Source organism: Centroberyx gerrardi, chromosome 8, assembly GCF_048128805.1.
Source record: "Centroberyx gerrardi isolate f3 chromosome 8, fCenGer3.hap1.cur.20231027, whole genome shotgun sequence".
Classification (NCBI taxonomy): Eukaryota; Metazoa; Chordata; class Actinopteri; order Beryciformes; family Berycidae; genus Centroberyx; species Centroberyx gerrardi.
This window is the reverse complement of record NC_136004.1, coordinates 29,815,618-29,829,843: the sequence shown is the minus strand read 5'-3', so window position 1 is coordinate 29,829,843 and position 14,226 is coordinate 29,815,618. Positions and strand designations below refer to the sequence as shown.

Sequence of the window (14,226 nt, the reverse complement as noted above, 5' to 3'; positions counted from 1 at the left end):
TGTCGCAAAGCAAGAGGTTTTCTGCATTGAACTAATATGTCTGATGGAGCTGAGAGAAAAGGTTTACGAAATCTTAGGGTGCGTTCACACCAAGCATGTTTGGACCGGTTCAATCAAACTCCGGTGTGTTCCTCCTTCAGTCTGGTTCGTTTGGGCAGGTGAGAACAAAACCATTCGAACTCAGGTGCGCACCCAAAAATTGCACCGAGACCGCCTGAAAAAGAGCGTCTCGGTCCATTTCCAAGCAGACTGTAGTGCGGTTCGTTACAAGTGAGAACATAATCATACTAACTACAGGAAACGACCACAAAACATCTGGTTTTATGAGTATGTTGTCCATTGTTCGACTGTTGATCCATATTGATTTATGGGTATATGGATGGATATTGACATCTGTGTTCTTACCTGGTATGAAGACCAGAGATGATAAACTATGGCAAAGAGCACAGAAAAGTCCGTAGTTAAAGTTAGTTTCGGATTTGTTTTGACTCCCCCGCTCCCCAGCTGACAAAATCTTTAATCTCGCCGGATGACAGGTCACCAGAACTCTGTCCAATAAACAAGCTACTTGTGAGTCATGAGACTTTTGTTTAGAAGTCTTGGTTCGCTTGTATTCAGGCAGTGTGAACCTAAACAAAACAAATACAAAAATGTTACAACGTAAACTTTCCAATATGGTTCGGACCAACGTAAAATGAATTATAGGTGTGATCGCACCCCAAGGCTTTACTGAGCGATTGACATGTTATATTGACACAAGACTGTTTGGCAGTGAAGTTATTCATACATTTAGAAGTATAAGTGACAGCCTCATTGTGTGTGTGTGTGTGTGTGTGTGTGTGTGCCTGATAGTGGCTTCAGGACTTCAGTTTGAAAGTTTCTACAGTGCGGTAACTTATGTAATCTAAGTTGGACCATATCTGCCTTAATGTGGTGGCTCTTCTGCCCTCAGGGTGAGATTGATTTAACTTTGACTGCAGTACATTTCCTCCCCTCCTACTCTAGCTTTCCCAACTCTTCTTCTATACCAGCAGCTCCCAAAGTGTCCTTGAATCTCCTTAAATAAAATTAGGAATAGTTCAACTTTGCCATTACTTAATTTACTAGAACTTAGCACAGTGATAGAGCAGGATAAAGACTGACTAAGAATGAATATTCTGATCAAAGGTTTCACTCTTTCTTCGGATGATCTCCCCAGCTACAGTGTAAATTCTGTAAATCCTTTCTAGCATTAAAAAAAGCTCTTCAGGGTCACTGGGACAAAATCTTGCCAAAGAGGCGGCTGTGGCTTAACACATATCCACTTTGTCCTTGACATAAAAAAGTATGGGCAGTCCTGTTCTGTTTCACACCAGGCGACATTCATGTTTATTCAAAGTTACCAAAGATTTCAGTTGTCTGATGATAAACTTTACATCTAAATTTTAGGCATTTAGCTGGCACTCCTAACCAAAGCGACTTATGATGAGTGCAACAGTAGAATATGCTTCAGTGCCTAGGTCATCAACATTAAAAGCAACAAATAGTAAGGAGTTCAAGGGTCAGAGCCATGGTGGCCTGACAATCCTGTAACTGTAGAATGATCATGCAAATGAGAAGTACTAGGAAAATAATAAAAAAAAAAAAATACGAGCTAAGGAAAGAAGTGGAAAGGATTTTTACAAGCAATAAGAACGAATAGAGGAGAGGGGATATGATTTAGTGGGGAGAGGGTGATGTGAGGGTGATAGGACATGCTTGTTTGTGCGTGTGTGTGTGTGTGTGTGTGTGTGAGAGAGAGAGAGAGAGAGAGAGAGAGAGAGTGTGGTTGCCTGATGCAATATTCACAGTGGGATTGTCCTTCCCATACTGTACAATGGTAGCCATTGAAGAAGTCCCCCTTCATGCACTGTTATACACTATGTATAACTTCATTTTTCAAATGATTGCTCTTGGAGATTGCTCCAAAGTGCAGCAGCAAGATGCACACAAAAAATGTACAGGTTTGTAAACCATTTGTAGGTTTGTGATCACATGTTTTCGCATTAGAAAGGTTTTGGGCTAATAAAAGCATATTGAGTTTCATAGTGCATCACATCTGTCTCTTTAAATGTAATAACCTCATTGACATTACAAATCCATCCAGGAGCTACATAGGTGCTCACCTAAAATACCTAAATGGTACAATGGATGGTCACATCAGATCTCATGTACTGGTAAATTGTGTGTACATCACCCGGAATGATTGAGTGAATAACTGAAGCATTTTGAGGCAGTTAGCCGCAATTGGTTTCCACTGGTTGTTGGAGTGTGTGATGCTCATTTTAACAATTGGGCTAGCTGTCAGTAAGTTCAGGAAAGACCCAGCAAAAGATCAGTTTGACCTTTCTAAACAGAGTTGTAGTGCTAGCAAAACCTAATCTGCTATTTGAGATACAAACATGATATTGAGACTCAAGTTTCCCATGTGTTTCCTCCCATATTCTCCCAGATTCTCTAATTGAGTATTACCTTAATTTTCCCTGATGTCAGTTTAAGCAACAAGTGTGCAATTCAATGCTTTTCACAGTAATTGTCAAAAGACCAATTCATACTAACTGCTTGTTGAACACAAAATCTATTGCGTACCAACAGCTTTCCAGTGGCTAAGGAGTGTGTAGAACATGTTGATTTCACTGATTGATCAATAAGCCTGAACAGGATTAAGCCTATAGATGAGTTTCCCGTTTACAAACAGGAGGATTGGATGCGCACACGGCTCAGGGTGCAGAAAAGCCACTGTGGCTATCGTAGTTATAGCAACTTGGCTGTCATTTTTGCACTGTTTTTTTTTTTTTTTTTTTTTTTAATCTTTATTGAAAAAACATTCAAATATACAAACAGTGCAGACATGTGCTTCATTTTCGCACTGGTAACAGCAAACAAACGGACAACAATGGCGTACCTGGCTAGTTTGTCAGACTCCGATTGCGCAGATTATTTAGAAAAACTTGTTTTAAGTACTGGTGAACGACTGCCGGACCCTTATTCAATCTAGTTGATGAATGGCTTGTAGACATGGCCAAGTGGCCACCGATCCAATGGCCAGACATGTATATGAAAAGCCTAGCATATACAAAAGACAGTCTCCGAGCATACAAATCTCTCGATGCTGTAAATTCACATTTCACACATGTAGGCATGTGCAACAAATTAGACATTACATCTCTGGTGAGTTTTGTGTGTTAAGAGCCCAGCCAGTGTCAAAGTGTGAATACTGAAAAAGGCGACATTCTGACAATAAATTGTACATGTATGGCCGGGTAAGTGTCAACCAGGGACTATGAAGCTAGCGAACTGAGTTAGCTGGATTGCTTCTCCAATAGCACCCAGCTGCAGACCCGGAGAAGCCCCTGGCTAGGCTAGGCGAAGTTAGGGAGAGGAGTTATGGAAGTCTTTGCTGTATGAACTAGCCTGCTAATGTTACTAGAGCTGTCAGATAGCTACCGTTAACGTTAATAGGTAAAGTCCGGGGCTGCAGCTGGACCCTACTGTAACTGTTGAATTTGGGGGTTGCTTTTATTCTTTCCAGTCTAGAGTGCAACTGCGACTAGCACCTAGCAACTGCGAGGCATGATGGCAAAATATATGGCCATGCACTTACTAAACTAAAATGCTATCGCTTCTGGGAAATCAGATTACTAACTAACTAAGGTGAACTGAGTGGCTACCGGTAGCCTTTCTGCCCCTGAGATGCGCGCGCACACTTTATGTGACGTTACTCGGAAACTCATTTGTGTGAAGGTAATGGGTCACCATTTAGGTCCCTGTACAAAGCCTCAAGCCAATTTTAAAGTACTCTCTCTTTATTTTCCTTCGGTACAAGTTTCTCTCTCATTACGTGTCACAGATTACCATGTGTTTATGGGTGTTAATATACATCAATTGTTGTAAGTGGTTTCGGAAATGCTCCTGTCAAATGTTCTCTTGAATTCTGACCTGAACAAATGTGGATGTCATGGTGACATTTTGCCAGTATACCACAAAGCACTGCTAGGCCAGATGGGCTGAACCTCATACAGTTATTGAATTAATTTATTGATAACTCAAAGACGAGCTTCAACTTCCCTCATGGTTTGAATGAGTAATAAATCTATTGAAGCACTAAGGGTATCAGCATGAAAACATTTTATGTGAGTTTGCCTGTGTGCATCTTCATATTATTGTGTGTGTGTGTGTGTGTGTGTGTGTGTGTGTGTGTGTGTGTGTGTGTATGTGTGACAGAGAGAGAGAGAGAGAAAGTGAGAGAGAACAAGAGTGGCTATTTGTTGAAGATGCCCATCTTACTGTAGGCAGTAGTCAGCAGAAATTTGGAGATGTCCAGTTTAGCATCTGAAATAGATTGGGAAAGGACAATTACCATATCATTCAGTGCAATTACATAGGCCATCTGTGCCCAAGAGGTACAACTTTAATTCAACAGCGAAAGTGGCCTTTCATTATTACTTGTCCTTAACAGTGACAAAAGCCCTGAGGACTGAATTCCCTTCAGATGCACTGGAACATGCGTCACTGAGATGCACTTCCATTTCCTGTTTATTGGACCTCAAAGATTCATGCAATGCTCATTATCTGAGTAATTCCTTTAATTTGGCCAATACATGACAAATTATAGTCCATTTACCTTTTCTAAAACGTTCAGACCTTTTCTAAATGTTACCTTTTCTAAACCCTTGGGAATTCAATTTCTTAATGTACATTTACAGCATATACTCCCCAGCAATCTAACGACCCTCTTGAGGATCATCAGGTGAACTTTGCTCTCTACTTAATTGACATGGTCAATGTGGTCGAAGCTCCAATTCTGAACGGTCCATTTGACAGTAATATCATAGTTCCAAGAGCACCTCAGAAGATGAATTTCCTGGCACTAGAATGCAAGTGCTCCTCTGTGCCTCAGTTCCCCAGAATAACGTACAGCAATTTAATCCAGTTACTCAAATAAGTATCCATTTCCACTAACACAAACTGAGCTCCCTGGATTAGTATGGACAAAAATATGCTATTCTGAGGAAGAATATAGCATTTTCCAACTACCACCTGTTTTTGTCTATTCCGCTTTCTAAAGGTTACAGTTGGCTGAATGGACTGTCTTGACCATGTTATGCATATGTTGCTTGTGGTCACTGAGCAAGGAGAGAAAATGTGTTCATGTGCAATAAATTTATTGCTATATCTTAATCTTGCCCTCTTGATGAAATATTTTCATTGGTTTTATACTTTTAAAATTGACATACTAAATCTGAACAGGGTTTTACTGATGATGTGTTTTGTGATGAAGGTGACATGGTTTATCCTCATTAGGGATGGAATGTAATTCTTTGAATATTTTCTTTTCCATTTTTTTTCATTTGAGATATTAGCAAATATATTATAGTGTTTTTAGTGTTTTTCAAGTTTTTCATCTTTATCTTCCCATTTTAGTCATGGACCACTGACCTTGAGTTGTAAGGCTGAATAAGCTCCCACTAGGCTTTATTCCTGGACTATGATAGTGGCACCACTTTGAATGTAACTCCCACCAACAATGTGGGGATCCAGCTAAGAACTACCCTTTCTGTTGAGAAGATGTTCTCCAGGAATCGCTTCAATGGACAACATGGAGCAGGTGTTGCCCCAAAAGGAGGCACTAAGACAAAAGTCCATCCGCCCAAAAAGAGGGCCCCAAACCCCAGGGTAGCACTGGTCATACGGGGTAAAATCCATCGCCTCCTGCAAGGGTCTACGGACCACCATGTCCCAGATCCCCACCTCTATTATGCAGGCATTGAGGAGGATGAGGAGGGGGAGGCACATGAGGAAGAGAAAGAGCACAGAGGCGTATATGCAAAGGTTGACCCCAGGGCAGAAGCCTGCTCTCCAAGAGTGTCCAACGGTAAGGGACATGGAGTGGCTGTGGGGCCACCCTGTGTAGGAGAGGTGGAGCTGAACCGAGAAGGATGTGTAAGAATCCCATGCACCTTGCAGCACAAAAGCAGCAGGTCCCTGGCAAATCAGAAACGAGCCTCCCTCGAGGGGGGGATTCGGACAGCTCCCGAGCAGAAGCGAGCTGCCCCACACTACAGCCCGACTGGACCAGACATGAATGGTACTAAGTTTGCAGGGGCAACCGGAAGGGATTTTGCTCCACCCCGTATTCGTCCAAAGAGACCATATTCTACAGGTGACTGTGTGGACTACAACTTCAACAGAGCTCTCCCGGGCACACTGCTGGAAGAGGATGAAGAAGACTTAGGGGTAGATAAAGAGGAGGAGTCCAGTGCCATCATTGAGCACATCCTGAAAGAGCTGAGGGGGATCAACAAGATCCAGGAGGAGATCTCCGACCTTAGGGATTACCTAACCTCAGTTCGAGGCTCAGTTGAGGAGGTATCATCTTGCGTAGATGCTGTATTGTTGGAGATTGAGGGCATTCGTTCTGGCAACAAGGCCGGTGCAGGAGTACATGCAGGTACCTGGTCTGGGGCAATAGGGTGCAGAGATGGACCCTCCCCCCGCAGAAGGCCTGCTAGTGCCTATGGCAGTTTAGGGAGTACAATGGCAGTGTCTGATTCAAATGTTTGCCCCCCGGTCTGTAACGAGCGCCATAGCATCCATGGAGAATTCCCGCTGCCCAGAGCAGAGGGGTCTGCTGTGTCCCCAAGTGCTGAATCAGTGGATCATCAAGAGCTGGAAGAACCAGAGGATACCTCTGACCATAGCTCAGATATCCCAATCGGCGCTGTAGCCAAAAAGCTCAGTTTTGGCTACCTTGAGCGACAGGATGGTCAAGACTGTCCAAGCACCAGCTCTTTATCTTCTGGTCACAGCTCCAAGTCTGAGTCAGACCTAGAGAGGCCATCATCTAGCCATGGTAGGAGGCAGCATAGAGTTGATGATAGGGAGGAACATTGGGGCAGTGCTGGACCACCGCGCAGTGCCACTGGAGAATCTATGTGGCATAGGGGAGCTGCTTACCTCAGGGAGAGTAGTCTGGAAGAGCAAGAAGGAGAGAGCCTGTCTTGCTGTGAAGGAGTTGGGAGCTGGGATCACTACAGAGGTGGAGTAGGATATGGAACATTGGGGCAGTGCTCCACAGGAAGCTCGGAACATCACTCTGTTTACTCTGGACGACATTACAACTCCCCTGCCAGCACCTCTAGCAGAGAGGAGTGGCAGTCACGGAGACGAAGGCCTCAGACACAGCCTGGGACTCAACCGACAGATACCCACCTTGAAAGCCCCAGTGTGGGATATGACTGTACTGCTGATTGTTCCTACCCACAGAGTTCTGGTTACCATTCAGTTGATGGACATGCTGGAGAAGTGGAAGAATTTGGCTATGGGCAATCAACTGACCTGGGCTATACCACTGATTGTCAAGTTGATAGTTATCAGGATACTTATTCTGCTTATGAAGGGTCTGCAGCAGTGACATGGGCTGAGGCATCCTTATCCACCACTGTGGCTGATTTGGATGCACAATTCATGCAAGAGATTGAGGCCGGTAACCAATGCCCAGAAAGCAGTCTCCCTCATTCTGACAGTGCAGATGTCCAAACTGTTGGTTTCAAAGTGAAGCGCATAGGCCGAGCTGTACTTGATTTCAGCTCTGCCTTGCGGGGAGCATTACGTAAGCTTGAGGTAACTGGAGCCCAGAGTCCTGGGGAAGAAACAGAGTTTGAAATATTAATGCCTTCTGACCTGCCCACAGCTGAGTTGCCTACAAACCCTCAATGTTGTGGGGCAGCATTTGACCAAGCAGCTGAAGGAACTACTCAAGATGATGTGGCGGATGCAGATGATAGAAATGTCATAGAGGAATTGAGCCAAAACAATATTCTTGGAAAATCAGAACCTTGTCCTGTGGAGCCCTTGCTTGAAGAAGCCAACAACAGCCTTACATTGGAGTCTGCAGATACTTGCCAACCTCTTCCCTGTTTGGATGAGCTCCCCCAATGCCCAGAAGAACTTCCTATCTGCCCTGACCCAATCTCCAGCAGCATTGCCATACTGAGCCCACCTGATGGCCTTATAGACCACCCTGCAGAGGGCTCTGCTGACGGCCCTGCAGATCTGCCCATTAAAGCCCAGCTTTCGCAATGCACCACTGCAGAATCCCTCTCGGTCTCCTTTTCGGCTGATGAGCCTGCAGCACAGCAGCAGGGAGAAGCCGAGGCAACGCTGCCACAGCAACTTGCCACGGACTTTGCTGCAGCCCCAGAGGGCAAGGCAGAGGGAGAGGCAGAGGGAGATGCAGCGGAGCGCCCCCCGGAGATAAGCGAGATGGATGCACGTAGGCTGAAGTGCCTGAGGAGCTTCCAACAGATCCTGCGGGAGAAGAGGGAGACCAGGCGCAACCTGGCCAGTATGACCATGTCCACCTTCTCTCAGGATGACTTTGATCCAGGTAGCTTTGTCTCTTTATCGCCAAACCGCATGTAGTCATCACTGGATTCATTGGATTTTAAGTTGGAATGAGCTTTTGTTCCATCTTTCTGATTTTTTTGCTTTTTTTATTTCGGTGAATGTATCATTACTTATTCATTTTAAGGATAAAAGAGAGGTACACTTACAGTATCTTTTTCTTTCTGTCTGTGCAGTTATTCACACTCCTCATACTTTAACCAGCCCTTGGGCTAAAACAGTAATTGTGTTTTTTGTATTTTAATTTACTGAGGTGGCCATAAATCGCTCATTTTCTTTTTTGTTTTTGTGCAGAAACTGATGGATATTATTTATCTTTCTGTAACCATAAAACTATTAGCTTGTTTGCTAGAAAACTTTCCTTTTCCATGCTACCTTTCTCTGATCATCTCCTTCATTGTTGCCAATTCTCTTTCATCTCTGGTGGTTAAAGAGTCGCTTACATTTCCCCCATTTACAGTGGGATGTGTTCATTGATAGGAGCATAATCGCCAGAACTGTTCTTTGAGTATTTTAACCAAGTGGTATTGAATAATCCACCATACAGAAAGGACCCTTGGGTATTTACCAACTGGTCTTTGCTGATACTGTACTTTTCTACCCCCTTTAGAGTAATGTATCACCTGCCACTCACTAGTTCCTTCCTCCTCTCAGAGACTCCAGCAGTAGCCATTTGCTGAATTAGAAAACATTAATTATCTCCCTGGAAAGCGAGCCTGACATTAAAGAGGAAGAGGAAGGGAAATATTAAGAGTCATTTTCATGATGAATTATACATGTTAATGAAACATTTATGACCTCAGACCCCATCTATCTGAAAAACTCCACGGCGGCGCTGCTTTTAACATTACCCAAGCATTTGTAACAAATGAATTATCCAGGGCGTGTCTTGTTATTTCACATGGTGAAACTAGTGGATGACTGTTTTTCTTTTCTGTGTGTTTCTTTTTCTCTCTTGTGCTGTTTTTCAGATGGAAGTCGAGAAGGAGATCAGGTTACCTCTTTTGTAGCTTCTGTACTGTTCTAAACTGTATGAATATGACATCCTAACAGAAGTTGGTCTTTCTGTACCTACCCTTACTGACATTTTTTCATGTGCATGTCTGAAACATGCTTAATTACCTCTTTCATTTTATTTTTGCTGTGTTTATATTCCTTTTCTTCAGATTCAGGAAAATGCTCCCTTCATTATGATAATATTTTGTATGAATTTGGAGCTCATGATGTAGCTTTATAATGTTTCTAGGTTTTACTGTATGTCAAACTAAATGCCTCTACCCTCCTATAAAGATGCTTTAGTTGTTTCAAACAGAAATATAGAATTACCATATAGGAATAGGCCAGTATTGACTAGCACACAATACTGCTGAAAAATAATATTGATGGCGAGTGTGTCAGGCTGCCATGCTTGTGTGTTCTGTTATTGTCTCTGTGATATTTTCTTTGCTGGCTGTCAGACAAAAAAAGCAGATGCTGTTAGGTAAAGGTCGATATTCAGTGTGTGTTTATTGGGAGCGTCCGTGGTCTGGTAGGTGTTTGCTTTACAAGGTGACACCCGATTTATGATGTTCATCTATGCGAGGGACCCTTATAATTGATTGGAATTGATTGGAACTTTTGCATGCACTGCTGAAACTCAGCCAACCTTGTCCACACCCAATGCTTCTCTCCTCTCTTTTCTTCTCACTCTCTCATCTCTCCCATGCTGTTGTGTGTGCATGCTCCAGTATCATGAATTCAGTAAAGCCTGTCAACCTTTAAGTGGCTAAATGCCTGACCTTTGATCTCTGTTTCAGAGCCGAGATCAAGATGGTGACCCCAGCAAGCACCCATGGGCTAAGCCTGGGTTAGTATGTATGTGTGTGTATGTATGTGTGTTGTATGAGTGTGTGTGTGTGTGTGTGTGTGTGTGTGTGTGTGTGTGTTTGTGAGAGAGAGAAAGATAGAGAGACAGACAGAAAATATATGGTTGCCTGATACAGTGTTTGCACCAGGATTTCTTTTGCCATACTGAAAGTATGTAAAATATTAATACAATACATGCATTAAAAACATTTTGGACTACTAAATGCAATTGACAACAACATATTTCCTGTGTCACTCATTAGATGTGTGTTACATCTTTTAGAAATATGGCCACATCACTATCACTAGATGCAAACAGCCTCATTTGGATTCACACTTAGAAATTACCTATCAAGTATTGAGTTAAGGCTAATTTTTACCAACCACAACATGAACTCTTGTATTGTCTGACAACATGACTACATTCTCATGTGTTAAAGTATTGATCATAGCATTTGTGCATTTGCTTGTGTGTGTTTGTCTACAGGGGAAGCACGCCTTTTGGCATCGACAGCATGCCTGACCTCCGCAAGAGGAGGCCCATCCCCCTTGTCAGTGAACTGGTGAGAACCCACCAACCACCTCCAGACATTTAATTAACCTCCAGCCCTTAATTTAAACATAGTGAGATGCTGACATTTTTCTAGCAAAATTGACTAGCAATTGGAGAATACACTGCCAGAGACTTGTGTAAGGAGGAGATGAGTTCTATCAGTTTTGTTGCAATTCTTTCTGGTCCCTAATAGAGGTTGATAAAGGCCATAGATTACTAAATGCCTCTTTAAAGTGATGTTGAACTTTGGTATTAACTTGGGTTGTGTAGCTTCCTGGACATGATATAACCCCAACATCAACGATTCTCTGGAGATTGGAGAATTTTGTTTTTTTCTGTCTCCAGGAAGCGATTCACTGGCATACAATGGCAGTGAATCGCTTTCTTTATGTTTATTAAAGCTTTTTTGAACAAGTGTAACAACAAAATCCAGTCGCAGGAAACTCATGCAGATGGGACGAAAAAAAAAGTACGTTTACCAATAATTGTAAATAGGCGAAAAAAAGTCAGAGACTCGTTTTTTATATTTTAACAGAATGTGCTATGTCAGAGTCCTGTCTCACACCTTTTTTTGCCTATTTACAATTATTGGTAAACGTACTACTTCCTTCGTTCCATCGTTCCTTCGAAAAAACACAATTCTCCAGTTGTCTCTACCAGAGCAACAGATAACAGAGAATCGCCGATTTTGGGGTCATATCAAGGCCAGGAAGCTTCACAACCCACCCAAGGTACAAAGTTCAGTTTAACTTTTGCTTCCATGTCGGAAGGTGCAAGGCATTGTCTGGTTAACTAGCTGGTTGAGAGACACCAGAGTTTTATGTCCCAATCAGCTAATTTGTCTCTACTGTGTAACCTTCAAGAATCATTTGTCCACTGTAGTAACGCAGCAACTACTGTGCAATAACATGAGCCGTTCACAAGTGCTGAACAGCTGGATTCAAGGTGAAAGCCACTGATGCTCACAGAGGGGAGCCTGTTTGTTTGTCTCTAACCTTTACTTTTTTCTTCTTCTCTTTCTATGCACACCTCGTCTCCCTCCCTCCCTCCCTCCCTCTCCCCGCAGGCTATGGTGAGTAAGACAGAAGTGAGATTTCAGTTGCTGTGTCTTACTATTATTTAGGGGTGCTTTGTTTAAAACTCTCTGAATCATCACGATTGTAGCAATGCATTTCGATCTGCTGTCTGGTCTCGCATGAGCACGTGCACACACACACACACATACACACACACAAAGGTATCAGTCATTGTTTACCTGCATTACAAAACGTGACCTGAGAGTTCTGGCAGACATAAAAAAAAAAAAAATCAATTCCTTCATGTGAATGTTTTCAGCTTTCCCCCAGCCATTTGGTACAGAGAAAAGGCTTTTCTTTGATTTGGTGTTTTAGCTAGAAGTAACATAATTAACTCTTTTGTCTTGCTGTGATTCAGCAAGTCAACAGCCCCATTATTGAGAAAAACAGATCCCACTCTCTAAACAAACAAATCATGATAAATGTTCAGTTTAGTCCCACTCTCTCTGACTTACTTTGAAGTACTATAGGGAGGCTGAAATGTACACCCACTGGCTCTCAATTATCATCCCACTGGTGAAAGCTTTGCATATCCAGTCGCTGAGACGACCTGAGGAACGGGACTCATCTTGACTTGTCTGATTTAAGAAACGTATATCCTTTGATTTGAAGCGAGTACTCCAGAGTGAAGATCACACTCTCAAGAGCAGAAGTCTGAACATAAAAGCACCCAGAGGTTTGTAGAGATACGCAGGGTCTCTGCTGTTTGTGGCAAACCTGGGGCAATAGTACAGTTTATTTATTATATTTATGTATTAGCACAAGTGATAAAAAAAAAAAACATTGGAGAAAGACTAGAGAGAGAAGAAAAGAAATACAAACTGTGCAGGTGAGACAAAAAACCCAGAGGGCTAAAAACAGAGAGAGAAAAAAAACTTGGCAACCAATAAGACAAACATCGTGAAAAACCCAACAGAGGAGAATCACACAAAACAACAAAATGCATAAATAATAAATGAAGGAAATACAATAAATTAAGTTAAAGTGTGTTCATGTCTAATATGGTGTGTGTGTGTGTGTGTGTTGTTGTGTTTCTATACTTATGAGACCCATGGTAGGCTTTAGGGAAGGAATGTGTGTGTATTTGTCTTCAAGGTGACAAGGAGAGATGTGTGGTGTGTTGTTGAAAGTGTGTGTGTTCAAAGAGAGAAGGACAAAGAGAGAGAAAGTGTGTGTGTTGTGTTATTTACGTGATATCAAGTTAGTTTTCATGTCCTAGTAGAAAGAGAGATATCACACAGAGAGAATGCATTTCCGAAATTTATACTGAAGTTTCTCTTTCTTTTTCTCTCTTTGCCTTTCTTTCTCTGCGGCTGTTTTTTTATGATGCTTTGTCTGTCTTTTATTGTCTTCCTCTCTCTCTCTCTCTCTCTCTCTCTCTCTCTCTCACTTTCTCTCTCTCACTCTCTTTTCCAGTCTATGATACAGTCCAGGAAAGCTGGACTCGCCCACGCATTGGCCACACGGACTTCCCTGAAGGACGAGGAGCTTGTGAGTGGCCAGATACATATACCACACACACATACACACACACATACACACACACACACACACACACACACACATACACACTTGCGCGCAGATGTGATTTTATGGTTAGGTGGAGCCCAGGAAGAATAGCTGTCAACTCGATGCCAGCTAATGGGGATCCAAACAAACTTATATTTGCACACACACACATTCACACAGAAAGTCCTTCTGCCACTTTTCTCACCTTGTATATCCCTGCTGTCATTCTGCTGCAGTAGCGCTGTTCATTTGTTTGTTGGGAATCCAATATAGCCTCAGCCAGTTTTGCTGAGTCAGCCGTAGCTATAGTTTTTAATGGAGCCCGCAGCAAGTCTTCCCTTTATTATAGCTGTTTGTTCATTTAAAGCATTGTGCAACTATATCAAGTAAATAGTGTTAAACAAATGTGTTTCTTAGGATAAGAATTATGAGTATGGTGACGATTAGATTACATTAGATTGGATGAAACTTTAATGATCCATGTGGGGAAAGTGGGTCATTGCAGCAGCAAAGATTTGGATATAGATAAGAATAGAGCAGCTACAAAGTTATAAAGATAATACTTCATATAACTAGAAAATGTGCTCAGTAGAGCACAGACCTCAGTCTGACTACAACCCTGCAAGGCTTCACCCAGAGACATTAGAAAAGCCATAAGAAGGCCCAGTGGTTCTTCCCTGCACAACCTTTTGTCAAAGTTGTAATATCACGTGAATCTGTTCTGAAATGCACAAAAATGCACCTTTTTGTGGAAGACCACGCCCACCGCCACGCCCCCCTTTTGGCCAATTGACATGAAAAGTTAATCAGTTCTTCCTT

General features: G+C 42.5%; 1 protein-coding gene across 1 annotated transcript in view; it reads left to right on the top strand.

The window, feature by feature from the left end:
• The window catches only part of LOC139915138 (protein unc-13 homolog B-like), a 188,117-nt gene that overhangs the window by 108,863 nt on the left and 65,028 nt on the right, over positions 1 to 14,226 (top strand). Inside the window, exons 11-14 of the mRNA XM_078285327.1 lie at positions 10,221 to 10,270; positions 10,757 to 10,832; positions 11,889 to 11,894; positions 13,315 to 13,389. Coding sequence (XP_078141453.1) covers positions 10,221 to 10,270; positions 10,757 to 10,832; positions 11,889 to 11,894; positions 13,315 to 13,389 — 207 coding nt within the window. The remainder of the gene's footprint in view (positions 1 to 10,220; positions 10,271 to 10,756; positions 10,833 to 11,888; positions 11,895 to 13,314; positions 13,390 to 14,226) is intronic.